We start from the raw sequence: 27,029 nt of genomic DNA on the forward strand, positions 1-27,029 counted from the left end.
GCAAACCAGCTAGATCTGGCTAAGCCCACGCGGCAGGGGTCTTGCTGAAGGCAGGTGGCAGGGAGCTGACCCCACCTGGGGGAGCCTGGGAGGGGTGAGGGACTTGATCAGATACCAAGGACGGTGGGGTACTGGGGATAGCAATTGTAGCTAAACCAAGTTAGCGGGAATCTTACTAAAATTGGACAATGCAGAGACAAACACCTAAGGCCTAAAGTCTAAGCCTAGCTGAAATTCAGGGAAACCGGAGTAGAGTTTGGTGAAGGAGGGAATGTTCTCTCCATATTTATGGTTGTTTTGTCAAATAAATTGAAGCACATAAGTAATGAATCTAGCTCCCCCCGCCTTTTCCCCAGAGCAAGAATCCCAAAGAAAGGGGCGCCTGGGTGGCTCAGAGGGTTAAAGCCTCTGCCTTCGGCTCAGGTCATGATTCCAGGGTCCTGGGATCGAGCCCCGCATCGGGCTCTCTGCTCCGCGGGGAGCCTGCTTCCTCCTCTCTCTCTCTGCCTGCCTCTCTGCCTACCTGTGATCTCTGTCTGTCCAATAAATAAATAAAATCTATAAAAAAAAAAAGAATCCCAAAGAAAATCTGTAATTGGTAATGTAATGAATTGGGCAGAACTTGGGGCCAACCAACTAGAACAGTGGCGTTTGGAAGCCCTTATAACCCTCATATCCAAAGTTATCACGCAGGGACCCATCGCGGTTTCTGTGTTGATCTATTTCAGCTACGTAAGCACTTACTCAGTCCCAGAACTCAGAAAACCAGAAAGTCACGGCATTCTACGCATGGTGCCACTCCAACCCACTTCAGTTTGCTAAGCCTTAAGGCTCTTCATGCCAACTAAATTCCAAGGGTAAGAAAATGTAAGTGGTTTGGAAACGAGGTCTGGCTATTATTCTCAGCTCTGCCCCAGGCACCAGGTTTGTCCTTGTGCGAGCGTTCGGCGTCTCTGTGTCTCAGTTTGGTCCCCCTCAGCGGGCACAGTCAAGAGGGGTCGTCCCTCCCCGTCCACCTGACGGATGACAAGGCATGCTCGCGTCCTTTTCAAAATGGGGTGCCTCTTCCCCGGGAAGGACGGAAGTCATCCTCTGGGGCAAGCAGATGAACATCACCGCGGTCTATGCAGAACAAACGGCCGGCTCCCGGAGCGGACCGGGCTCGCCACGCGTGGACACCACAGCTCCACCCTTTCGGTCCAAAGGAAGGAGGTATTGCTTCCACCCTGGACAGGTTCTTTCTCGGAAGTATTTTCCTTTCTCGCCTCCTCTACTAGACGGCGACCCCCCGAGACAGAGTCCGTCTCATTCACACCGGCCACGCACTGAACTCCGTCCTGCTGTTGCCCACGCGCGGGACCAGCAGCGCCTGCCCAGTGCCGCCTGCACACGGCCGTCAGCACCTGGTCGTACGACCAGAGGCCGCGCGGGGCGCTCTCACCGCACACCGCAGCGCCCCCCGCTCGCAGCGCCCCCGCCGGGCATCAGGCCGTCCGCTTCCGCCCGCTTCGCCAACGCGGCCCGGCGGTCTCCACCGCGCCAGGCCCCCGCTCCCTGCGGATCACCGGGATCCCGAACTCTGCGCCAGACGGGAGGGGAGCGCCGCGGGAGGGAAGGGACGGCGCAGGCGAAGCCGCCCGGGACAAAGTGCCGCGAGGGAACCCCGCGAGCGCGGGCGGCGGAGGGTCCTCGACGGGGAAAGGCGGCTGTGCACGCACGACTCACAACCACTAGAAAACCTGTTAGAAAACTATGCTTTTCGGTCACCGACGGAGGACGCGCCCCCGTTCCGCCGGCTGCGCCCGCGGCTCGGCCGACAGGCGGGCGCCCCGCGAGGGCGGAGCCGGGCGGGACTCGGGTGCCCGCGGGCCGGTCGGGGCCGTGCGCGGCGGGGGTCCGGACGGCGCACGCGGCCGAGACGACCCCACCGGCCGGGCCCGGGGTCGGGCGCCGCGGCTCCAGGATGCCCAGGATCCCCGAGCTCCCCCGGCTCCCCCGGCTCCCCCGGCTCCCCCGGCTCCCCCGGCTCCCCCGGCTCCCCCGGCTCCCCCGGCTCCCCCGGCTCCCCCGGCTCCCCCGGCTCCCCCGGCTCCCCCGGCTGCGGCCCGCCTCCTAGTCCGGGCCCCGCCTCCTGCCCCGGGCCCCGCCTCCCGCAACAGGCGTCCGCCGCATCCCCGCCCCGCTAGGCCCCAGCTCGGGTCCAGACCCCGCCTCCTACTCCGGGCGCCGGCGCCTGCCCCCCGCCCCGCTAGGCCCCGCCTCTGGCCCAGGCCCCGCCCTCCGACGCGCTAGGCCCCGCCCTCAGCCCCGGCGTCCGCGGGCGCCGGCCTCCGACCGGCGCGCGGCAGGCCCCGCCCCCGCCCCGCCCCTCGCGCGCGCTGCGCTCGGCTCCGCTCTGCAGCCGGCGGGACGCGGCGGCGGCACTCGCGCTCCTTTGTGCTCCGGCGGCGGCCTCTCGGGTGCTCACCGCGCGTCCTCTCCCTCTCGGCCGGGTAGCCCGAGCTCTCCGGTGGCGGACCATGTCGACGGCAGGAACGGGCGCAGGCGTGGAGGCGGGCTTCTCCAGCGAGGAGCTGCTGTCGCTCCGCTTCCCGCTGCACCGCGCCTGCCGCGACGGGGACCTTGCCGCGCTCTGCTCGCTGCTGCAGCAGACGCCGCGCGCCCACCTGGCCGCCGAGGACTCCTTCTACGGCTGGACGCCCGTGCACTGGGCCGCGCACTTCGGCAAGGTGGGCGCGGGCGCTTTAAGGCGCCATTTTCCGCGGCTTTCCGGTGGTGGGCCGCGGGGGGCGGGGGCTGGGGCGCGGGGGGCGCGGGGACTGCCGGGAGCGCGGGGCGGAAGCGGGGTCGGCGGCCCTGGCGCCCCGAGCGGGGGGTCCGGGGCGCATGTGCGGCGGCGCGGACGGCCGGGGGGCCCGCGGGGGGCGCGCGGGGCGTGCCGGGAGCGCGGGGCGGAAGCGGGCCCCGCGGCGACGGCGCCCCGAGGGGCCCCGGGGCGCATGTGCGGCGGCGCAAGTTTCAAACCGCCGGCCCCGCGGGCTCGCCGGCCCTGGCGGAGGCGGTTGGCGCCTGCGGCGGCCTGGCTCGCGGGGCGGCGGCGCGGCCCCTCGGGGCGGCGGCGGGTGCGAGGCCGGGCGCTGCGGGCGGGGGAGCGGCCGCGGCCGGAGTCGGGCGGCTCTCCCGTGCGGGCCGCCGCGTCTGAGGAGTGCGGGAGTCCGGGCCGACGGGCTTCGGGAGCGCCGTCCCCCTCGGGCGGCCGTTCCCGGCGGCCCCCGCGGCTCCGAGGGCAGTGCTCGCCCTGGGGGGCCGTGCGGCCGCGGCGCCGGCAGGAAGGGGCTGCCTGGCCGCCGCTGCCGTCCGCACGGTCGGGGAGGCCGCGTGTCTCGGGACGCGGGCGCTCCGGTCCGGGAGGCCGCGGGAGGGGGCCGGGGCCGCGAGACCCGCAGCCTGCCCCCCCCCGGCCCCCGAGGAGGGGTGTTCGTCCCTGAGGTCGGCGCGACCCAGCATCTGCGCTCCCGCGTGCTGCGCGCCGACAGCCTCCCGACAGGCAGGCCCGCCCTTTGCCTTCGGTCCTCCCTTGGAGCGCGACACGGTGCGGTGGGACGGTGCGGTCGGGCGCTCGCAGTCTCACTGCAGTGTCCCCTCCGGGTGTTACCGGCCCAGGGAGCCTGCGGGTCCCGCCGGGGCTGGAGCCGGAACCGGCTTGAACGCGCTTGCCGGGTGCGGTGCAACAGTAGGGCGAGCCCCCCGAATTCAGGGCGGCGGATCTCCTTCTGCGGGTCTCCAGGAGGCCAGCCGTGGGCTCCAGATGTCCCCAGAGGCTGTTCGGGATTGGGCCGGGAGTGGGGCTCGGAGATCTCGGGCAGCCCCTCCCACCCGGGGCCCAGCTCCCCTGTTTGTACCTGCGCGAGGCCTGCCCCGTGCTGGGGCCTGGGCCGGAGCCAAGCTGGCGTGTAGCCCTTCGTGAGCCCTTCCCATCTTTCAGGCGGGCTTTCCTAGAATGTGCCGGCGCACCTCGCCTGACCCTTCACGGGGACCGGGCATCATTTAGAGTCTCTGATCGCGCTGGCTGTTCCAAGCTGTTGTGCAGAGCAGCGTCTCCCCCAGTTTCCTAAAGCAAGCCCCCGGGCACCGGATCGAGGTCTGGGGAGCTCTTGCTGGATCTTAGTAAGTACCAGCTTTTGGCAAGCCCGCTGATTTTGATCCTGTTTCATTTATTTTGGAGTTGAAACCGTTGGCCTTGTCATTACCGTGGGCACTTTTACTGCCCCCCAGTACGGGAGTAACGGCGACGTGCAAAAGCACATAGGAGGTCGTGCAAAAGCACATAGGAGGTGGGTCTCCTTGTCAGCTGTCCCTCCCAGACTCTAGTTCCTGAAGCTGGAGATGGTGTTGAACCTGCGTGCTCCCGGCACCAGAGTCCGTCTCCCACAAACAGGGATGGCGGTGACCTGTCCCTTGCAAGGAAAGGCTCGAACTGTGGAAAGGATAAGGGATGCAGGGTGACATCAGGGTGTGGCCGTCTATTCTTTCTCCAAGCTCTGTCCTCTGGAAGAGGATTGTTGGCACTGGAGCTTTTCCACGGCTCTGTGCCCCCGGAGGGGAGATGGGCCGAGGGCCATCTGAGGACGCATGGGCGGAGCAGTGTCAGTCTGCGGACAGCGGGCCTCGTGGGACAGCTCCTGGCTTGCGGGGGGCACTCGTGGAGTGTGCGGAGCTCCTCCAGCCAGAGGCCGGCTGATCATCGGTGCCTGGCTCCGAACTGTCATCTTACCACATGCATGGTCCCCTTCAGTCCCCTGGGCGGCCACAGCTTGGATGTGCTGTAGGCCTTTTCCTCCCCGGGCAGGGGTGTTCGGGGCCGGGGATGGGGGGCCGTGCACCCTCACTCTGCACATGGGGACAAGAGGATGGGCCTCAGCCGGGCTCTCCTCCAACGCGGCATGTGTAAAGGTGTACAGAGCGCCCTCGCGTACGGTCGAGAATGGGCCTTCACTGAGGTGTTCACTGCGGCTGCACCACTTTTTAATGACTGGTCACTGGTTTTGTCCTGTGGCATGGTGTGCGAAAGTGGCAAGACCCGGTTTGGTTTTTGTTTTTGTTTTTTTTTTTTACATTTTGTTTATGTATCTGATAGAGATCACAAGTAGGCAGAGAGGCAGGCAGAGAGAGAGGAGGAAGCAGGCTTCCTGCTGAGCAGAGAGCCCGATGTGGGGCTCGATCCCAGGACCCTGGGACCATGACCTGAGCCGAAGGCAGAGGCTTAACCCACTGAGTCACCCAGGTGGCTCCAAGACCCAGTTTTGATGGAAGTCTTGGAGTTTCAGTCTTCTGACTTTTTCAGTTGTAGGAAAAACAGAATATTTAAACATCTGTGGCATCAGTGTTTTTGACTCTATTCCTGTGTACCAACTTTTTTTTTAACCAGAACAAGGAAAAATACTTTTTCTTAATGCTTTTTTAAAATTTGTATTGGGAAGGAATGACTTCTGTTGTTCCTTTAAGCAGAGACAATGCTGGGTAACAAAAAATGCCACTTGTCTTCATCATGGACTTGAAACTGTTGGGGTAGCATGTGCAAGTGTACGACATTGACACGTGTCATCCCCTCCTGCCGTTTTCATAGCTGGAGTGCCTGATCCAGTTGGTGAGAGCCGGGGCCACGCTGGACGTTTCCACTACGCGCTATGCACAGACCCCTGCCCACATCGCTGCTTTCGGGGGACACCCGCAGTGCCTCCTCTGGTTGATCCAAGCTGGAGCCAGCATTAACAAACCGGTAAGGGCGTGCCGAGGACTAATGTGGTCTTTGTTTTCTTTTTCCAGTTATAATTACATGGTGTTGAGTTTTAAACGGAGGCCCTAATTAGAGTTTGATATGTTAACCTGTGGGCTAGCTGGGATTCGTGGGTACGGAGTCACTCATGGCCAGGAGGCCCTTCCCGCAGCCGCGCTCTCTGCTCCGAGAGCCCTTTGGCCCGTTCCGTGACTTAGCGAGATCCTCGGCGACCCAAAGTGGTTTGCCCGCGTCCCTGCTGGTGACTGAAGGCAACTGGCCCGGAGCCCAGATTTCCTGGCTCCCCTGCCCACGCAGCGGCTGCGCTTCCCTTGCACACGCAGCGGCTGCGCTTCCCTTGCACACGCAGCCGTGAGACGCCCGGATGCCGGCAGGAGGGTCGGGCCGCCGTCTGCCTGCCTCGGTTAGCACCGCGGCTCCTGGCGTGGAAGTGTGCGCCCCGGGCGTGCGCGGCTTCTCGCGGGGCGTGTCACTGTTGCTTTCACTTCCTCGAAAAGACCTCAAGGAGAGAGTTTCGCTTCCTGGGGACTCTTGTGTGGGCACGTGTGTGGGTATAGATGACTCGAGAATGTGTGGCCGGGGGTCCCCGCGAAGACCCCGCCCCAAGGGTGGACCTGTGTAGGGGCTTGTGCCCGCGGCTCTGCAGGGCCGCCCCACTTTCCTCTTTCCCTCTCACCTGTCTGCGTTTGCCTCTTCTGTCAGCCGTCCTCACGGGCCTGCCCTCTGCAGGACGGCGCGTGTTTCCTCTCTGCTTCGCCGTCTCTCCCAAGATTCACCCCTTGCTGGTGACCAGCCGCCCCCCCCCCACGGGTCACTCAGTGGCCACCTTCAGGGCGGGGCGAAGCACATGTCACCGTGATCTGTGTGTTCAGGGGCTGCGGGCTCTTGGCCCCACACCATCCCTGCGCCAGGCGTGCCTGTCCGCACCTGCCCCTTCCTGGCGCTGCCTCCTCTCTGCCCCGTCCTCCTAGCAGAGCACCTGGGGCCCCGGGGGTGCCGTGCTCACCTGGCTCTGCTCCCTGGCCTGGGGCAAGTCCTCGTGCTCGATGTCCTTGTTAATGAAGTAGGGATAATCCACGAATGGTATGGGTAGATGTTTCGGACCTTTAGAATATTCTGTTGGTTTTCTTTTTTTTTTTTTTTTTTAAAGATTTTATTTATTTATGTATTAGTTTGAGAGAGAGTATGAGCAGGTGGGGTGAGGGGTGGGGAATAGAGGGAGAAGCGATTCCCCGCTGAGCCCAGGGCGCACGGGGCTCCATCCCAGGACCCTGAGATTAGGACCTGAGCCCAAGGCGGACACTTCCCTCCTGAGCCCCCCAGGTACCCCTCTGGTGGTTCTGCTTTTCAGAGCATCTAAATCTAGAAGCTTTTTCTCACGTGCCCTGGGACAGCAGCCCAGTCTCTGCTCTGGACTAGGGGCTGCCGGTCTGGGTAGTGCCGTACGGGGCCCTGTGCGCTCTGCTCCGGGCACAGGAGTCCCCAGACCCCACCCCTCCCAGCACCCCCAAGCCCTCTGGCATCCGAGGCTGTCACCCAGGGTCACTGGGTGTCTGGGCATGGCTGCCAACAGGGTCTCGGCTGCGGTTTGCACATCAGCTGTCACCTTGTGTGGGGCATGGCAGCCGGCCTGCTGGGACAGGCCCCCGCTGACCTCGGAGGTCATAGCAGCCCTTGTGTTAGCTCCCCCCACCCCCAGTGTTGACTCAGCCTGAGGCAGACAGTTTCTCGTCTCCTGTGCAGACTCTTCTAGAACCAGATCCAGGATTTCCTAAACCCGTCTCCACGCGCTGTTTTTCTGGACCTGCCCTGGCATTTCTTCTCCTGCGTTAGTTCCCACCCACCTTCCAGATACCATCTTCTGGCCCAGTGGTTGCTGTCGTCAGTTCATTGTTCTCAGGTCTGACAGACACTGTGTTTGCGGCCTCCAGACTTGGCGCGAGGGGTCACCGAGACTCAGCCTGTGCCGTCTGGAGCCTCCGTTTACCCCCAGAGAAAGGAAGTCTGTCTCCGGGTGATTTATTCTCGGTGGGTCTGAGGCCACGACCCACGGGCCACAGTCCTGCAAGGATTACTAGCCATCATTTCTTTACTCCCTAGAATTCTAGAGTTTTGGTGACGCTGGTCCCTCTTTTAGCTTCTTGTAGCCAGATTAGAAGTAGACTTTTCTGTAACCGCCGTTCAAGGTGACCTGCCTGTCTTCAGACTCGTGGCGCGGCTCCCACTTTCCCCTGCTACTCAGTTTGCCCACAGTAGTTCTGGAATCACACTCCAAAGTAGTTGGTATTTTTGGAATGTGACTTGCCTGGGCTGGAGACGTGAGTAATTGAAATGGCTCCTGGTCTCGCCGTCTGGGCCACGTGTTCTTCGGTGCTTGTCCCTTCCCTCCCGGCCTGACGGTGTTCTTGGAGGGCGTGTTCTTGGAGGGCGTGCGGGAGCGGGTTTGGTTTCCTCCTCTGTCCTCTGCTACTGTCCCACCATCTTCTTGAATTGAGAGACTTTGACGTTCCTTTCTTGCTCCAAAGATAGCTTTAAAACCCTTTTCTGTCTCTGGGGGGTGGGGGACATCAGAGGCTCTGCCACCTCCCATCAGTGTCCTCGCCACTCCTCCTGGCAGTTCTCAGGTACAAGTGTCACTTGTCCTGATTATATTTCTCCTGTCCCCTCCGCACCTGTTTGGGAGGATGGCGTAGGTTTTTGCTTTGTTAAGCAGCTGAGGGGCGCCTGGGGGCTCAGTCGGTTGAGCGTCTGCCTTTGGCTCAGGTCATGATCCCACAGTCCCGGGATCGGGTCCCGCATCAGCTTCTTGCTCCACGGGGCACTTGTTCTCCCTCTGCTCTTCTCCCTGCTCATGCTCTCTCACTTTCACCGTTCCCTCTAATAAATAAATAAGCCTTTAAAAAAAAAGAGAATCTGAGTTCATTCATTGGATGGCTCCCTGGGTAGCCACGTGGAATTCTGTTTCTTTCTTCAGAAATGGGCTCACTCTTACTCTGAGCGCACGTCCAGTCGGGACTCACACCTTTCTGTCCACGGCACGCTGGAGCGTCTGAGGTTACGTGCTGCTGGCGGAGCAGCTAGCGCTCTTCTCCTGGGCTGGCTCCCTGGGACCGGCCCGTGAGCTCGGGTGCGCAGGGGAAGGGGCTCGGCTGTGTGCTGGTTTGAGTGAACTGTCCTCGGTGCCCTGCGCCGCCCCCCCCCCCCCGCTTTGTTATGGGGCGGCGGGGGTGCTGCTCTGCTGCCAGGCTCGACTTCCAGGGTCCGGGAGGTGTGATGACTCGGGCGCGGTGCTGCGGGGCCAGGCGGGAGGTCCTGCCTCTTTGTTCCCAACAGAAACGACTTCCTCCTTGATGGCTGCCTCCCTCTCCCGCTGGCAGACCAGAGCGCCTGGGAATGGCGGCGTGTTTCGGACGTTGTCCCGCTCATGCAGCGTGAACTGATCCGTCTTTGCTGTCCTTCCCAGCGCCGCTCGCCTTCCCTGCCTTCTCCGGCGGTGTTCCGAAGCGTGAGTCCCGCTTTGCTGCAGCCTTCCTCGGGGTCTTTGGGTGAAGCTGGCTGTGTGTGACCCCACGTCCTCTTCCTCCTCATTCGTGGTCCTTTGACCTCAACCCTCCTTGTCTAAAGTGTAGGCATAATTAGGACTCGAGGTGCAGGGGGGCACCCCGTGTGGGTAGACCAGACACCAGATAGTGTGTGCTGGTCCTTGGCCTCGGTTCCCTTTTTTAACCTGTTAGAGGATCATTGTTCTGGGTTTTGTGTACAACTCATTTGTGCTGAGATCCACCAGAAGATGATTTCCCGCCGTCCCTGTGGCGTGTCCGTGCCGTCCCTGCTGGAGAGGCCCCGTGACGCTCTGGTCTTGATGCAGGGGTTCAGGAGAACGCGCCCCTTCCGTGGCCGACTTTGATTTTCCGCCCCGTGCCTCTGGCCACGTCAGATCTGACTTGCGTGGCGTTTGGTCTCCAGGACGGATGAGGTGCTCGCTCTGTGTCCGTTATCTTACGTGAAAACGTCCGGCTCCTGTCGGGTCTGACGCCGCGTGTCCTTCTGTTGTTGCAGGACTGTGAGGGCGAGACCCCCATTCACAAGGCGGCTCGCTCCGGGAGCCTGGACTGCGTCAGTGCCCTGGTGGCCAACGGGGCCCACATCGAGTAAGTGCCTTCACGTATCCGTCCCGCAGAGACGCGGTCGGGGCGCTGTGCTCACAGGCGGCTCGTCCTGAGCAAGCGGCAGCCCTCCCCCCAGTGTCTCCGTTAGCGGGACAGCCCCGCATGGTAGGTCCGCTCGCGCGGGTGCAGGCTCTGGTGCGGGCTGGCGGCTGGCGGGGGGAGCTGCTTCTCAGCACCCCAGGCGTGTTGCCGCGACAGCGTGCGACGAGGGAGAGGGCAGTGAGCTAAGTACGTCGGAACCTGGCATTGTTGACTCGGCCGCTAACTAGTTGTGTCACCACGGGCAAGTCGCCAGACTTACTCCTGCCAGTGTTCGTTTCGCAGTGAGGCCCTTGCACTGGACTAGAACATCTCGTCGGGCCTCTCTGGCCCAGCCCTGGCAGGCAGTTAGCCGCACTAAGTCGCGATTTTCTCATCTCTTAGCAGATGTGAAAACCTTACGTTTCAGAGCCTATTTTGACTCTTAATGATTTATCACTACTTGTGAAACAGAGCCGTATACGTTAGAGACTTCAGACTCCCTCTGAGCCCTTGAGGCCGGTGACACTACTATAGTCTTGTTTTATCCAGTTTACGTGAGCTAGTTATGTGTGGTTTGATAGAAGAGCATTAATGTTTCAGTGCATTAGTTTAAAGGTGTGGGCTTATGTGCAGAAGTCATTAGCTAGCCATGGCATTAAACGTTTATATTAGGTATTAAGTTCATTTGTATTAACTTTATCTGAAAGATTGATATTGTAAACATTTTTCTCCTGCAGTTCACGGCATTAACACAATGGATGCGGTTTTTACCCTTAAATGTTGATGTAAGCTCTAGAGCTGTGATAACCTGAGTAACTATGATGTCAGCTTTTCTGTTTTGAGTGTCTTGAATATTTCTCAAAGATTAATTACAGACCACACTATTCTAATTGGAAATGTGAAAATCTAGACTTTGGGAGAAGTAAACCCCCAGAACTAACCTAGTTTAACCCTTTGGTTTCCACTTCATTGTTTTGACTCTGTGTTATAACAGATTCGTTGAAAACAGATCCTGGGTAGCAAACCATGTAGCTTAACTAATGCCACGCTTAATGCCAGGGGCTGTCTTTGGCTCCTAGGATCTTAGCTTCTGTTTCATTTAAGTATTATATCGTTCAGTCATTAGTTTGGGCTTGGATCTTTTATTTCTGTAGAAATCTGGTACTATAAGCACGCCCTGTGTTAACTGTTACATTGCAGGGCACCTCGTGATTTCATATAGCTCTGACTTCAGGTAATGTAAAAACGCTGGATAGTACGAATATGTATTATGCAATTTGAGATGATTCTCAATGGATTGCTTCAAAGTGAAGTTATATGTGCATTTTTTTTAGCTGCGTTTAAATTAAAAACTCAAATCTTTAATTTTAATAACAGAAGCTTTGATTATGAAATATAGAGTCATATAAGATCAATAATTAAATCGCTTGTCATTTGTTGAAATAATAATTAGAAATTGACCTTTTTAATGACTTGTTTTTCTAAACAATAGTCTAATTGATCCTGAACATTCTACTACTACATATTAGCTCTCTTCATTTCAATGACTACCTTAATACTTTGAGCCAATAAATATTTATTTCTATATCCTTTTTTTAATAGATGTCTTTCTAAAATAAGAATCTTTTATTTACAATTCTGTCCTTGGTTACAGGACCCTCGAGTGTCTCTTTCCCACCAAGTGTGACTGAGCCTGGCCTCGAGTGCCGGGCTGGTTTTCCTTCTCACTATGAGAGCCACTCCCTCGAGACCCTGCACTATGGTGATTTCCCTTGCCTGAACCTTCAGATGTTTTTTAGAAGAAATACTTAGCCTGAGCCACCTAGCCAAAAGCGATTCTTAAAATTCTAAGTCTTTGGCCTGGAGACAGAGCACAAAGAATCAATTGTATATGTGCTTACTTAGTGGTTACTTAGTTTTAACATCTGGAGAAATTGCTAGTTTTGCTGGGAAGCTAATTTGTAAATTGCTTTTTGATGTCTGTTCTGTACATTTTTATAGTTTAACACTTTTAGCCTACCTACAGGTGATAGTTTGAGTCCCCCAAATTATGGTACTTAGATCTGTCTTTTACTGCTCACATGGTAAAGAGTAGTCCTAGCGAATACAATGCCTTTTTTTGTTCTGTTTTATGTCTTAAGAGGATCGAGGGGCACAGTGTTAATTTACTTACCTAAAGTGATTTATGTTTTTTCCAGTTCACAATGGGCCAGATTATTAATTCTTCATATTACATGCTATAATGTGAACCTTTCCTTTTCCTGTGAAGAGATCGAAAGCTGTCTCCTATCAGTATTTTGTCACACTTGGTGGTGATTATTAATTTTGTCATTAATTCCTGCTTTTTTTTTTTTTTTTTTAATGTATCAGCTTCATAAAGTGGCCAAAATCTTAAGTTGCTGCTTTTTTGGTCACTGCGTAGATAATGATGAGGGCAAGCGTGCCCCATGTCTGTGGCTAGAGTGGTTTGTTGTGTAACTCACTTGTCGATATAGGCCGCATCTGTACGGTGAGGCATGTCAGCCGCTGGGCACCATGTGTAACATTTTCTAGCACCACACGTGAGTATGTTGATGGAGTTTTTTTTTCCTTCTCTTATTTTACATCTCGAGTTTTGGTGCCAAGTTTTCTTTTTCTCGTGAGGTTTTATTTCTGGCTTCTACGATGGTCATTGTCGTTTGCCACTGTTGACATCCCACAGTAGAGCTCCTGAGGACGGAGTGGTCCTTCTGTGGCCGGGTTCAGCGTTTGCATACTTTAAACTACCGGAACCTCTGCAGACTCTTGTCATCCTCGTGCTTCTCAAGCACGGCCGGCAGCTTTCGAGTTCTTGAAAGCGAGGTTGTCCCCGTCCTTCATTTGGCTCGTGTGACGGTTCCGTCTGTCCCTGCAACCACTGCCGAGTGCTGCCCGTCTCGGGGGTTTGCATCAGAGGAAAGGCACGGGCTAACCTGTAAACCGCCATTGCCTCTTCTTTCTTTTTGGTGATTAAATGAGTAGCAGTGTAAGAGTCTGCCTGTGAGTTTGGAGAGAGCAAGACTTGCTGTCTGTCTGTCTGCTGATAATTAAGACTGTCCAAGTACTGACATGGTAAACTGCAGATTCCAAGCCTCAGATTATCTTTATTCTCAGTATCTGGGCACCATTTAATTTCGGTTACTCTGTTTTCTTGACGGTAAAGTGAGTGTTTCCGTATCAACCAGGTATTGAAATTGCCTCTTTCATGCCTCCGAGTGGAAATACAGGGACCAGGGGATTTGGAGGGAAGCCACCGTTGGCCGGGGGTTCGGGCAGATTTGCTGGCCCATGTCGTGCCCCGCCACACGGGTGCTACTGTTGAGTGAGGTCGTGGCAGAGTCTCGGAGCAACCGAACGGGAGAGCGTTTCCGTGGAAGCCACCGATTCCGTGGCGACCGGCTCTCCAGGTGGGCGGCCCCTGCATTCCAGCGGAAGTGGTCTGACCCTGCGGATCCAGGCGTCATCAGATAACGGAGAAGCATTGGTAGCCTGACGTAAGCCAGTTCAGTGACTCGCTCTGGAAGCATCCTTCTTGCCTAATTTAGAAAACAGGCACAGCTGGCTGGAGTCACAATCGTCTAAAATGTGATCTTAATGGATTTTGTTTTCGTGTCGCAAAAACATCTACACTACTGAACTTTGAGCCATTCTCAATGGAAATTGAGTAGGTTTAGATGGGTTTGTCGTTGGTGGTCACGTTTACGATCCAGCCCCGTGCGCTTACTTACCCAGAGAGCCCTCTGGAGGCAGAACTCCCTTTAGGGCATTGCCTGCCTCGAGCACATGTCATGTCCCCTTGGGAGTTTGTCCATAGCTCCTGCCCGAGGCCACATGTATGTAGCGCACGCTCCCTGTGGTGGCCGATTCTTCGCTCGTGTTTGGAATTTGTGGTTTCTTTTCATTGGTTCATGTATTTGCCCCTAAGAGTAATCGTCTGTGGATTTTATTGGAACTGTAACCCGGAACTCGTTTCTGACTTTGGGGGTCTGCGTTTGCACCCTCCTCCCCCTAGTCTTGCCTCCCTGACCTCGGTGTCCCTCCGGCAGATGTGTCCCGTCTTGCTGGTGCCTGGCTCTTCCCCTTGTGCCGGAGAAGCTGCCGGCCCGGGGCAGGAGGGGCTTCCCCAAACAGCTCTGAGGCGCTTTCCGCCCACCCAGAGCCCCTGGAGCTGTTGACGCGTGTGGAGTTTTGATTCGTTTCGTGACACCTTGAGTAACGTGGACTCGGATAATTGTTTAATCACTGCTTTTCTAAACAGTGCTTTCGAGTAGCCAGTGATTTCCAAATCTCTTTTTCCTCCGCTAAATTATCGTGGGAGCACATGAAGCCTTTTATCAACCCCCTGAAATAACACTCTTGTTCTGTTTAACGTATGCAAACATGATTGGGCTTCACTTGCAGAGTAAAACTGCCCTCAGCGATGTTGACCTTGAAATGAAAACTTGGCACCAAATGTATTCAGGTAAATACTTTAAAAAATAGTTTCTTCCTCTTGTTATCTGAAGACTGTATTTAAAGTCTTCGTAATTTAAGAGTTTGGATACCAAAGGGTTAAAAATACATGTTTTTCTTTTACTGAAGAAATCTTAGATGTTTGCTAATGTTGTCTGTACAAATGGACATTTAGTGATTTTTTTTTATCTTTTTTTTTTAATGATTCCATGTATTTGCTTATTTCCATCTAGGAATAGTTACTAATGTATTTGAGATTCAGCATACCAAATTTTAAAGTACCCAGAATCGTGAGTGAATGGTTTTTAGTCCATACTGTGAAACTTGTGTTGAAATATTGACGTATTTAAATGGGCTTCCTGCTGGAGCGGCCGCAGGCGGAAGGGCGGCGGCGTGGAGCCGCAGCTCCGGCCCAGGCGGTCCCGTGACAGCGGCCCCGCGCGCCGACCGCGCCTCTGCACCCCGCGTGTGTCTGTGTACTTTTAATCCGAATGTTGCCTGCGAATATGTGATCCCTTATTATTTCAGTGTCCTGTGTCATGAACCATTGCCCGTTTTAAATCACAGAGAAGATTCTGAATCTGTAAAACCTACACGTGTCAATGTCTTACAGCTACGTAATTCGAATTGACTTGATTTTTTCAAGTAATCCTAGAAAGGGGGAGCATTCCATATAGAAACCGCTGAGAACTGCCACAGGTGCTTCTCCGAAAACCTTACGGTTGTGGCATTGAGTGCTCAGTATGGCTTCCTCTCTCCACACGGTTGAGGTATTTGTTGCGGTGATTGGTTTTAATGCTAATCTAGGAATTCAGATATAGAGTCTAGATTTGCATGCTTTGCTTACCCTAATTTATGATACGTACCTTTTATTTGTAACTAACAATAGTTAAGTTGAGATCAGAATTTTAACAGAAATACTATTTATAGAAAAATTGTGGTTATCTTTTCATTGTCCCATGGCATTAACAAAAGGAAAGCATCCTGAAGGAGATGTGACGGCTCAGATGCCAAACGTGATATTTCGGTGATTGCCTGATCCGTGGTTTCTCAAATTAAAGAAAAAACTGTTCCTCCCAGAACGGCTTCTCGCCTCTTGCAGGGCCGTGACACTGTAAGTGGACAATGAAGGACTGGCCGCCGCCGGGGGCGCTTGTCTCCGGGGGCTCTAGGGAGGGTCCCTCCACACGAGACACTGGAACTGTCTGTCCAGAACGTCACCGCAGAAAGCACAGTGTCTCGGCATTTGCGTGTTAGTCAGTAAAGCTTCAAAAAGGAACAGTTTCTTTGCGGTGGAAGACGGAGGATCGAACTCAGTGACGATTATTCCGTGTCTTCCGTGGTTCCACACCGCACTTCGGGGACAATGCTAGGCACCCCGGGAGGACACGGGCGGCTTGCTCTGAGATCACTTTCATAGTCTCTGTGAGTGTCCCAGGAGCCACAGGTGCTGGCGCTGTGGCAGAGTGACCCCACCCCCCACCCCCCAAAAATTTGGTCCTGTCAACTCTTTCTTTTTTTCTTTAAGACCGTTGACTTGGGAAATTCAACACACTAGACCCACTTTGAACATCAAGGTGATCGATGTCTAATTTTTAAAATCTCTGCCCAGTTTCAAAGATTTTTCAGCTGGATATCAGAGCGGGTGAATGGAGAGCTTTTAGAAACGACCTCACGGCGCGTCCACGGGGTCCTCGTCTTCCGAAATGGACAGAGGTGAATTTCGGATCACACGTGGTCTGCCTTCACCCAAGTGCATCACACTGAAGATGCGAAATTCAAAATCATATGCTTTTTTAAAAGATTTGGCTAAAAATAATGTGTATGCTGCCATTACTATCCCAGTTTCCATGTAAAGTATAGGTTTTGATAGTATTTCTGAATGACTTCTTCCAGATACCGTAGAATGTTCCCTTTGGACTAGCATGTGTAGACTAGTTGAGACTGACCCCAGCCCCGCACCTGACCTTGAGAGGAGCGCTCAGCGGCGAGTGCGGCGCAGCCATGCCCCACGTGCCTGTGCACACCGCAGGGTGAAAAGTACCGTGCGGGGGCGGCGCGGTCGGGTGAGTGGCCAGGCTCTTGGTTTCGGCTCAGGTTGTGAAATCGAACCCTGAGCCCCACACAGGCTCCTCACTCAGCCGGCGTTGGGGGGGGTGGTGTCTGCTTGGGATTTTCTCTCTCTCACCTGTCCCTCCCCCTGCTTGCGCACGCCCTGTCTTCCTCTCTCTAAAATGAATGAAGTAAAAAGTACTGTTCAGACCTAGCGCGGCACAGGGATGGGGAGCCGTCCTGCCCCCTTCCAGGTCGCAGTCACAGCCCCTGACAGGAAGATAAGGGACGGAGCTGAGTTTTAATTTCTGTTTCAACTCGGACCACCAGAGTTTGGTTTGATAAATTGATGGTACATTGTCACCAGGGTCACTGTTTCAGCTCTTACAACAAAAAAATTGAAACACTCTGGAACGAGGTGGAAAAGCATATGTGGAAAACAGATTGAAAGAGCTGAGCCTCTCTTGTTAAAAAGTCCAGGTTTTGAGAACAATTCCATTTGATGATTCCTTATTCTAGTCCTTGATGTGGAAACCCACGTGATTTTCAGACTGAGGCACGTTTGAAAGTCTCCTCTGCTTATTGAGCTGTGAAAAGGTGGCTTGAGGGAGTCCGGCTGCTGAAGGCCATTTTCACCTCCCTCATTGTAAGCACATGGCCTGATCGTAAGACACCAGAACTTTTTTTTTTTTTTTTTTTTTTTTGACAGAGAGAGAGATTACAAGCAGGCAGAGAGAGAGAGGGAGAAGCAGGCTCCCCGCTGAGCAGAGAGCCCGATGCGGGGCTCGATCCCAGGATCCTGAGATCATGACCTGAGCCGAAGGCAGAGGCTTTAACCCACTGAGCCACCCAGGCACCCCAACACCAGAACTTTTAACAGAAAACACACAGTGGAATAGGGACGACTGTCCTGCTGCTTTCCGTATGCTCTTGGTGGCTTGTACTTTCCCTCTGGATACTTTTCTTGGTACTTAACATTCTGTGATTTAACCGATTTGGCAGCTTTTTAAAAGTTGTTTGTTTGAATTGACGAGTGCATAAAACTTCTAGAAAGAGAGCTTTGAGGAACCCATGGACAGATACGTTTCATAAAAAGAGAGGACCAGTTAGCAGGATCATCTGCCAGTCACGTGCTACTCAGCAGCTCCCATCTGCTGTTGGTTTGTGTGTGGCCCGTGAACTAAGAATGATCTGTACCCTTTTTAAGTGGTTGAACAAAAATTGAAAGAAGAGTAATTATTTTGTGATAAGTTAAAATTACGTGAAATTCTTGTGTTAACGTCCACGAATGAAATTTCACTAGAATCTAGCCTTGCTCTATTGCTCCGTATCGTCCGTGGCCACCTTGAGGCCAAAAGGACAGACCTGAGTGGTTGTGAGCAGGCGTGGCCCAGAGAGCCAGCGGTCGGTAGCATGTAGCCCTCCAAAGGGAAAGCACCCGCCTCGGGATCAGCATGCCCCAGCGCTCCTGTCCAGGCAGTGTCTTAGCGTGCACTCTACAGTGTAAGCAGAACAGAATTCGGGGGTCGGACGTTTGGCAGGGTAGACAATGGGAAGGTGACAGTAAGCAAGTGGGGAGGCCTGTTGATATGTGACCAAGTCAGGTGTTCGGAGATCCTCTGGCTGGAGAGGAGCGTGAACCGTATGTCGTGTACATTCAGTGCTCAGTGACAAGGGAAGGAATATACGGTTGACCCTTGAACAACGGGGGCCTGAACTGTGCATGTCCTTTCATACGTGGATTTAATAACAATTTCTTTTCTCTGGCTTACTTTATTGTAAGTATATAGTATATAATATGTATAACATATAAAATACGTATTCATCAACACTGTGATATCGGTAGATATTCTGGATGACAGTAGGCTCTCAGTGGTAAAGTTTTGGGGAGTCAGAAGCTACAGGTGGATTTGCGGCTGCACAGGGGTCAGTACCCCCCAGCCCCTCCTTGTTCAAGGGTCTGCTCATGTCGATGGAAGTCTAGCTTACTGGGAGCAGAGAGAAGATAGTGTGCATCCCTGTTTCTGATAATCCTGTAGGGACAGTGCCAAAATTATTAGCTCCTAATTAATTGTTCCACAGTCATCTTATGTCCCAGATTCTGCTCCTTTGTCTTCTAGAATGTCTTGATCTCCCTTTTGGATCCCTCTGACTTCTCGTCCCGCCAAGGTGTGTGCGGACCAGCATCCGTCCAGTCTGAGCCGTGACCGTTCCTTCTTGCCTGCTTGGTCCACACGCGGGGCGCACATTGTGTGGGTTGGCCCCAGTCCTTCTTTTGAGTTTTGAAGTCTGTAACTCGTGTGTGCGAGTGTTCGACGGCCGGGGGGGACCTTGCCTTCCTGCCCCAGGTCCCGGCACATGCCCCCACCCAAACGCAGGCCGTCCCCAGAGTCCCCGGAGGTCGGTGCCGGTTGGTGCTTGTTTTTCTCTAAGGCTGTATTTCCTTGGGGAAACAGTCAACTTGCTCTTCTCACAGAAGTCCGGTCTGGTGTTCTGTTTCCGAATGGAAAGTGAAGGCTTTGAGTGTGTTTTGGAAATTCTTCTCCACAGCTTGAGCCTGTTGGCTGCTCTGTCAGCGGCTCTGTTTTCCTCCGTGAGGTCGTGGCGGCGGGTGCCGCTTCACACCGTGGGTGCTGCTCTCCGTCATCCTCTGGGCTGCCCGAGAGTCCTCCCTCCCGTCAGCCTGGCTCCGTGTTCTCGGATGCTGGAGAGCAAGTCCCTATATCCGTGTAGAAGTGATCATTTCATAAACTTTGCGTATGTTCCAGGTCTTCATTTTTCCAAATTTTTTGAAGAATTAGACTTTTTTTTCCATGTGGCTACCTGTTACCCTGTTCACATTCTTTTTTTTTTTTTTTTTTTAAAGATTTTATTTATTTGACAGAGATCACAAGCAGGCAGAGAGGAAGAGAGAGAGAGAGGAGGAAGCAGGCCCCCTGCTGAGCAGAGAGCCCGATGTGGGGCTCGATCCCGGGACCCTGGGATCACGACCTGAGCCGAAGGCAGAGGCTTAACCCACTGAGCCACCGAGGCGCCCCCACATTTTTGACAGAGTAGACCTTTCTGGACGATGGCACTGGGGGCGGCCCCTGAAAATTAAAAAACTCACTCAGCTAAATACCCGGCTTACTGTTGTCATATCAGGAGCGTGACAGCTTCGGAAACTAAGTGTGTGGTCACTTTATGTACGAGGAAGTGACGTAGTTCACGTTGTCCTAATGTCGGTGCTGCCTTTCCGCTTAGCTCCTCCATCCCCATCAAAATAGTACCCCGCTGTAGAATACTCGTTAGGGTTCCTAGCCACAAACTCAGAGTGGCAGGTCTGGGCCCCAGTGGTTCTGCGCGCAAGTAGGAAACGTGCTGGGTTTCTGCGATTCTCGGGTCTTATCTTTTTTATATCTGATCAAACCGAGTTTGGGCTTTGGCCTGTCTCTGGCACGTAGGATACATTTCTTTATCTGGGGCTTTAAAGAGCAGAGACATGTTAGCGATTATCTAAATCTGTACAGGTTTTTCATTTCTGAGTTGGAGCATTAGGCTCATGAGGGCTGGAAAGGCTCGTTGTTCTCTTCACGGTGAGAACCCCCGTCTGTCCCTGCTGGGCGGTCGATCATTCGGTGAGACCGCAGGCTGGTGGCCTCGCTCAGCCGAGCACATGCGGGAGCCGGCCCCCGTCTGGTGCTCACACTCTTACTCCATCAGCCTGTCTGTCTCCCTGGCTCGCACTTGACCTCACGGGGCAGGGTGTTTTTCTTGTCTTGCCGCTAGTATTTAGTATTTCCTAGTGGAGGTTTACAGGTGGCTCTTTCACATTTGTGGGATTGAGGTGGTTCCCTTCACCTTCTGCCAGCACCTCCTACTTTAGTCTGTGTCTTGGCTGCTGTAGGGGACCCCGACCTTCACCTGTTGGCGTGGCCGGCCACGCGAGCTGCCGCGGTGTACACTCTGAGCAGTGATAGGACTCCCCTCGCCCCGCGACGGGACCCCAGGAATCCCCCGCTCAAATGCTCTCGATGCCGGCGCCCTCCCACCGCAGGCTTTCCGGAGCAGGCCAGAGAGCCGCATCAGACACACAAACTGGGCCTCTCACATCTCCCCCAGTGGTAAGTCGTCCGCCGTCAGGGCCTCCTTCCGGACCTCCGCTTACAGTGTCACGGGCCAGCGTCAGATCTGGCGTGTCGTGCGCTGTTCTGAGGAAGCCGATCGTTACAAATGCCATGGACAATTCCAGTACATGTTTGTTTGTTACGATTTCACTCGCGCTAAAGGAGTGGATTATTACAGTTATGCAGATAACGTAGAACTCCGTTCCAGTTAAGTCTGAGGTCAGCGTAAATCTAGGTTCTTCAGACTGACCTAAGAAATGATTTTGAGAAGTTAAATAGGAAGATGCCTTTTCTAAAGTTGAGCGTGTTGATTTTTAAATGCCTATCTCCCGCCCTCGCTTAGCGATCAGATGTGCGCAAGAGCCCAGTTAGCACGGCCGCAGGACCAGAGCTCCCCCGTAAGGGAGGCTCGCGGTACCTGCGTGTCCTCTTGCCGCCCCTTGAGCTAGTCAGTCAGGTCAGCAGGAGCAGAGACCGGTGAGCGCTCGGCGGGGTGTAATTCGGTGTTTTTGTGTCACACAGCCTGAGTAACGCCAGTGGCCTGACAGCAGCAGACATTGCTCAAACCCAGGGTTTCCAGGAGTGCACCCAGTTTCTCTTGAACCTGCAGAATTGTCACCTGAGCCGTTTCTATGATAACGGCCCCATAAACGGGGGCCCTCAGAGCCGATTCCCTAATCATACTAGTGCGGGAGCCAATCGCAAGAGATGCTTGGAAGATCCGGAGCCCTTTGGAGTGAAGAAGGCTCGAACCGAAGGTGAGACCCCTTGGTGGACGGGAGGGGGGCACTCTCCTCTTTCCTGTAACGTGTGCTCTCTTTTATGGCCGGAGGCGCCTTCGAGAGGAGACCTTCGCTTGAGGGTCCTGTGCCCGGAGGAGCCTGGTGCAGTGGTGGTGTTTTCCCCCTGTGGCCCCTGGAAGATTGGCCCTTAACCAAAGGGGAGCGGTGAGAGGGCGGTGTTGACAGCTCAGATGGAAGTGCGTGTGTGTACCTTTGTGCACACCCAGGGTTTTCTGCCGCGAATTAGAAAGATTTTTCTCTTTCCTGTACCTGTTTGAAATATAACTATTAAAAAAAATCCGCCACCGTGCCTGATTTTTGTTTGTTCGTTTCCTGTGAGTGTCCCTGAGCTTATGAATAACATTGCTGGTCTGGTAGCAAAACACGGTTTCACGTCTGGGCAGGGAGAGGTTTGGTCGGCCGGTCTCCGCACCCGCAGTGCGGTGTGTGTGTTTTGGCGAGACCCGAGGATATGCCTGGAAGGTAAGTGAGTTGTAGGTGAATTGTAAGTGTTCTCCCGCCTTTTTATCTTCAGATGACTTCGGAGTTCACGGTGAAGCAGAGTCACTGGTCAGTCTCAGATGAAAACACCTCCCCTTCACCTAGAGAAAAATGTGTGTGTGCACCTGTCTGTAAGAGATCTTACCAGACAGACCAGTGGCCGGGCAAGAGTATTTAACAAAGTGACACAGAGAGGGACACGTAGAGGTGGCGGTGAAAAGAATCACATTGAAATTAGGAGCTCGGGTAAGAGAGCTGAGCATAAGGACAAAGTTGTGCCCTTTGATTAAAAAAATAAAAACAGCTGTGCAAGGAAAGGAGGAGGGAGACCCGGGCGGCCGAGGGACTCCGTTGCCTACACCCCACGTGGGTCAACATGATCCTCTTTCCAACACTGTACATTTTCAGTCTGACCGGACAGTGTTTGGATGAAAACGGTGTTCTTTTACTATAAAGTTGATAAAATTGTATTATCTGCTTTTAAATACTTAGTGACTGTGGAAACTTTGGACTTTGTGAAAATGAATGTATGAACTTGAGGTGGTGGTTTACGAAACTCCTGGCTTCTGTGAGTTTCAGAACTCTAAGGATGCTGGAAGGGCATAAGCACGAACGACGTGAACGGGTGTCTGCCCTCACGGGCGCCTGAACGATGAGCTGTCGTCCAGCACGGTCACTGATGTGTACGTGTTCCCGCTGAGTCTTTCCTAACGTATTCTAAAAGCCCTTTAGGAGCATCCACTTTTTAAAAATAGTCTTTTTTCGTCTGCTTCATGCCTGGTTTCGTATTTTGGAATGACGTGAAGTGTCGGCCTCGTGGGCCCTCGGGCAGCAGACCAGTATGTGTCCATGTGTGCTGGTTCACAGCAGAAATCTTAGATTCTGCTAGTAGGCTAAGACGGATGTCCCCGGACGTTCTAACAAGACTCAGACACGGGCCAAAGAGTTTTTCCAACCAGGCTCTGCAGCGCTCAGGTCCGTCGGATCTGCCAGCGTCTCCTTGTTGACGCCCCTGAAAAGACCTGAACGTACGTTTCCTAGACCTTGTCACCACACAGACGGATCCAAAGAATCGGGCGGGTGGATAGATGTGGAGGGGGGTTATTTCCCTCCTCCAGGCAGGTTTGTTTTGGTCAACAAGGGGAGAGATGCACGTTTTGCCCCTGAGACTCCCCGGGCAGCCCGTTCTCACTGCTCGGCCGGGGCACTGGCTCGGAAGAAGATGCGGCTGGAGTCTGGGCTTTGAGGCACACGGCCCCCGACGCTGGGCTCTGCTGCCCGCCCCGGCGGTGGTCCTGTCCGTCAACCAGCGCGGGAGACATCAGAGTCAGACCGTCCTCGCTCCCGTCCCCCAGGCAGTGCTGGTCCCGGGCAGCGTCTCCCACGGCCCTGAGCGTGTGCGTGTATGTCTGGTCATGGCTGTGGGAGCACGGACAGGCCTGCAGCCTGTGCCTCTTTCCTTGGGGGCTGGGGGATGAGTGGCGATGACCGCTTTCGTTTTATCATTACGTGTTCGCCATGAGTCGGGGCCGGGGGGTGGGTCTCACGACTTTGCCCCAGCTGCCGGGGTTTTCGGAAGGAAGTTGAGTTTGCCTGTGTGAGGACTTCAGCCCCGGGCTCGGGTTATAGTAGGCGATTCAATATACGTTGTTTGTAGTTCATTTTCACTTAATATCTGGCATCTCATTTTGATTTGCTATTTAAATGTGTGAGCTTCAGGTTTTGCTCATTCTGAATTATTCATTTTGCAAATAAGTTTTTGGCTCTCACACCAGAGTAAAAATAAGCATTTTTTCCTTATACAATACATGCATATAAAATACTTTTGAATAACTTCTCATGTCAACGTATTTAAGAGTTTAAAATTTTCTATCTCCATTCTTCCCTCAGTACAAGTTAGGCTTTACTTTTAAGTGCCAGGAGTGCTGTCTGGGCCATATGAAGGCCTAGCTTAGACCTTATCAATGAGACTCAGGCCAGTCTTTCTGCAACTTAAGAGTCACACACTCATGTTTTTAGTGTGCACTTTATGTTCATAAAGTTATTTCCAGAAGTTTTTCTGACTAAGCCAACTTTTTAAAGCGTGCCTTGTGAGTATTTTTTTTTTAACTTTTTTGTCTTTTTTTTTTTAACTTTGGAATCCTGAGACTGAAAGTTCCCTACTCTTCTCCACAGAAAGTAGCCTCTGTCCCTGCTTCCACTAAACTATTTTCAGATGTTTTAATGTCATTGGTGTGATTTTCCCTTGGAAAGTACGGATGGAAAAGAACTTGAAGGATTAATGACACCACAGCCTGTCCGTGCTGCTTGACCGTCTGCTGCGCTGGGGGAGTGGGCTGGACCTCGAGCGGGTCCTACGTGAAATGCCCCCGCCCCACCATTCACACCAGGATCCCCTCCACCCTGGTCAGAGCGCAGACCTAGTCCGTGGGGCCATGAACTCGAGCGTAAAGTCAAGTCCAAAGTCACTTCAACGGTTGATTCTATTTAAAGGTATTTTGGTGTAAAATGGGGTTTTGTTCATTTGGGGTGGCACAAGGAAGCACGAATGTGTAAGTGGGTTTGGGGGTGTTTTTCCCCCATTTATCAGCCGTTGGCTCGAGGTGGGATGACAGATGTCCTTCAGTGACAGCTGCTCTGTAACGGTTCTGTTAGTGTTGCTGTTAACCTTCAGGAGTAGCGGTACCGTTACTCGTGTGTGTGGTCCTTGGAAACCTGCCCAGATACCAGGGAGACTGGTTGGGAAAGAATGCCTGTCCTGTCCATGGGAGACCTCTCTTGTTTTAATCAGGAGTTGCTTTGGGTGCAGCTCCCGCGTCAGGAGCAGGGAGGGGCGGTGTGATTTGCAGACTGAGCCAGCGGCTGGCGTTTTGTGACTGGGAACAGTTGCCATAGGAAGGAGCCTGTGTTGATACCAGATCTCGTTAAATCAGTTTTTAATTCAGATGGATATAGTACTGATCTTAGAATTTCATACATAATGTATAGGTATTTAACTTACAGAAACACCTTTTTGGAAAACTACAGCATTATGGTTCTGTTTAAAATCAGCAATGAGAAGTTTCTCGGCACACTTTCCCCCTGGATAAACTTCACATTAAAAAATCTGCACTCTGGTCTTCAGTATCCGTCCGGACCACATGCGGAGACGGGCGGGAGGAGTGACACATCTGCCTAGTTAGAGCCTCAGCAGATCCGCTGCCTCCCCAGTTAAAAATGTGGCTCCTGCCGGTTTGATCCCATACATTAGAGACACACACGACTGACTTCAGGTGCAGAGTTTAAGTGTTTGACCAGAGTAAGAGAACAGTGCAGTTGGAATACCAAAGGATTGTTTTGTCTTAATACCTGAAGACTTAGCATCCTGTAAAGGTGATCTGAATGACACTTGAGAACCAAGCACTCTCTGTGATTTGCACCGTTTCCGTCTTGAATTCCAGCCTCTGGAGGCTCCTCTGTTTCCAGAGCGATGTAGAGGCCGTGGCCAGAGTCAACTGTCCCCTGCACCTTCCCTCCTGTGTCCTTTCACAGAACCCCAAGGCCCCTCATGGTGTTTCCAGAACTCTCACTGCTGCACTTGGGGCCGTGGCGGGAGCTTAGAGTCTGTGAAACTTTCCCCCACGGTGGAACCATCTTCATTCCGGCCTCAGGTCCTGCTTTGATTTAAACAGAACCTTTCTTTAAAAAGTAGTTATTCAAGTAAAATGTGCTAGTGGATAAGAAATCGTTCTGCTTAATTAAGGCTGGTGGGAACCCCTCAAGGGAGACTTTCTTTCCCGACTCCTTTAAAGGGGACGTGAGGGCTTGCCAGTGGTCGGGGCTCCCAGTTCCGCAGGGAGACCACAGGCGTGCGGAGCATCCTGGGGCTCCTGGCCAACTCCCCTTGGGGGCTGACCCACACCTGGGACCCCCCCCCACACTGGCACCTTGAAAACGCACAATGGGGGGTCACTAGTCCGTGTCACGAGCCCAGCCTCACCGAGGTCCGTCATGCAGACCTACTTGGCAGTGTTTGTGTGCCGGACAGCTCCCTCGTCCTGGGTCCAGGGGTCTGCACCCTGCTAGCCAGCCAGAGCACCGGTACCTCACAAGGATGTGACCATAGAGATTGAATTTCGCTTTATAAGAGATGTTTCTGCGTTGAACGTTAAAATAAGCCTGAGTGGGCATTCTTCAAGAGCCCTAGGTAAGCTTGCAGGTGTCTTTGGCAATCGGAATCTTGTGTTTGGGGGGTGCCGGGCTGGCTCAGTAGGAGCTTGTGGTCATGAGTTCAAGCCCCACACTGGGTGTAGAGTTCACTATTAAAAAGTGAGACATACCTCGTTTTTGTCCTGCACGTGCTCCTTCCCAGCGGTACCGAACCAGCTCGGGAATCCTCTTCCCGGCAGCACCCTCCAGTGCTCCCTGCCTTCCAAAAGCCCAGGGATACCTCCCCCGGGCTTTCAGACTGCTCGCGCGTAAAGCAAACACGTGGCTGTAGGATCTTGCTGAGAGCTGGCCGCGGGCTTCCGGCGGCCGTACCAGTGCCCAGTTCTGCGTTTGGACCATGGTCAGTCATGCTTGCAAAGTCGCCTCTGCAGGAAGGAGGCCGGGAGGGTTTTTGTTGAGCCACCGCTAGGCAGTGTCCTGCCGCGGATGGTCCGCGGCTAACGCGTGCTAGAATCTTGTGTCCTCGACAAATGCCTCCTGTGGCCGAGTAGGAGGTAAGGACTTCTTTTAACGAAAAGTGTCGTGGTCTTGGCTTCCTGTGGAGGTCGGTAGAGAGATGGGAAGAGAAGGTGCTGCTGCTCCGAACCCCAGAGAGCATCAAAACTGACAGCTTGGGGAGAGACACCTCGCGCTCTGTCTGCGAGGCTGCCTTTCTCAGACGCAGCGTGGCACGTCTCTGGCTCCTTTGGCAGAGACCAGCGGGTGTAGGAGAGGGGAGTCTGGTCGGAGCCAATGTTCCAACAGTTCTGAGAGGCCAGCGTCAATCTCGGTTCATAAAACACAGGTTGAAAAAGTAAATTATTTGCACCTGTGCTGCTGAGTCATAGATGCTGGAATGACCCAGGGTCCTGGGGCCGCTGGACTCTGCCACGGAGTTTTTAAAAAGCCTTGCGGGTGCTTCGTGGCAGCGACGCTCTACAAA

General features: G+C 54.0%; 1 protein-coding gene across 2 annotated transcripts in view; it reads left to right on the forward strand.

Moving 5' to 3' along the window:
• The first annotated feature begins 2,377 nt into the window (after window positions 1–2,377).
• The window catches only part of ANKRD10 (ankyrin repeat domain 10), a 32,083-nt gene continuing 7,431 nt past the window's right edge, over window positions 2,378–27,029 (forward strand). The window contains exons 1-4 of one of the 2 annotated variants that reach the window (XM_080799861.1): window positions 2,378–2,729; window positions 5,627–5,779; window positions 9,857–9,948; window positions 21,138–21,373. In XM_080799861.1, the coding sequence (XP_080655987.1) occupies window positions 2,520–2,729; window positions 5,627–5,779; window positions 9,857–9,948; window positions 21,138–21,373 (691 nt within the window). In that variant the 5' untranslated portion in view covers window positions 2,378–2,519. The remainder of the gene's footprint in view (window positions 2,730–5,626; window positions 5,780–9,856; window positions 9,949–21,137; window positions 21,374–27,029) is intronic. The other variant, XM_080799862.1, reaches the window with a different exon arrangement.

This window comes from Martes martes (assembly GCF_963455335.1).
Source record: "Martes martes genome assembly, chromosome: 3".
NCBI classification, from domain to species: Eukaryota; Metazoa; Chordata; class Mammalia; order Carnivora; family Mustelidae; genus Martes; species Martes martes.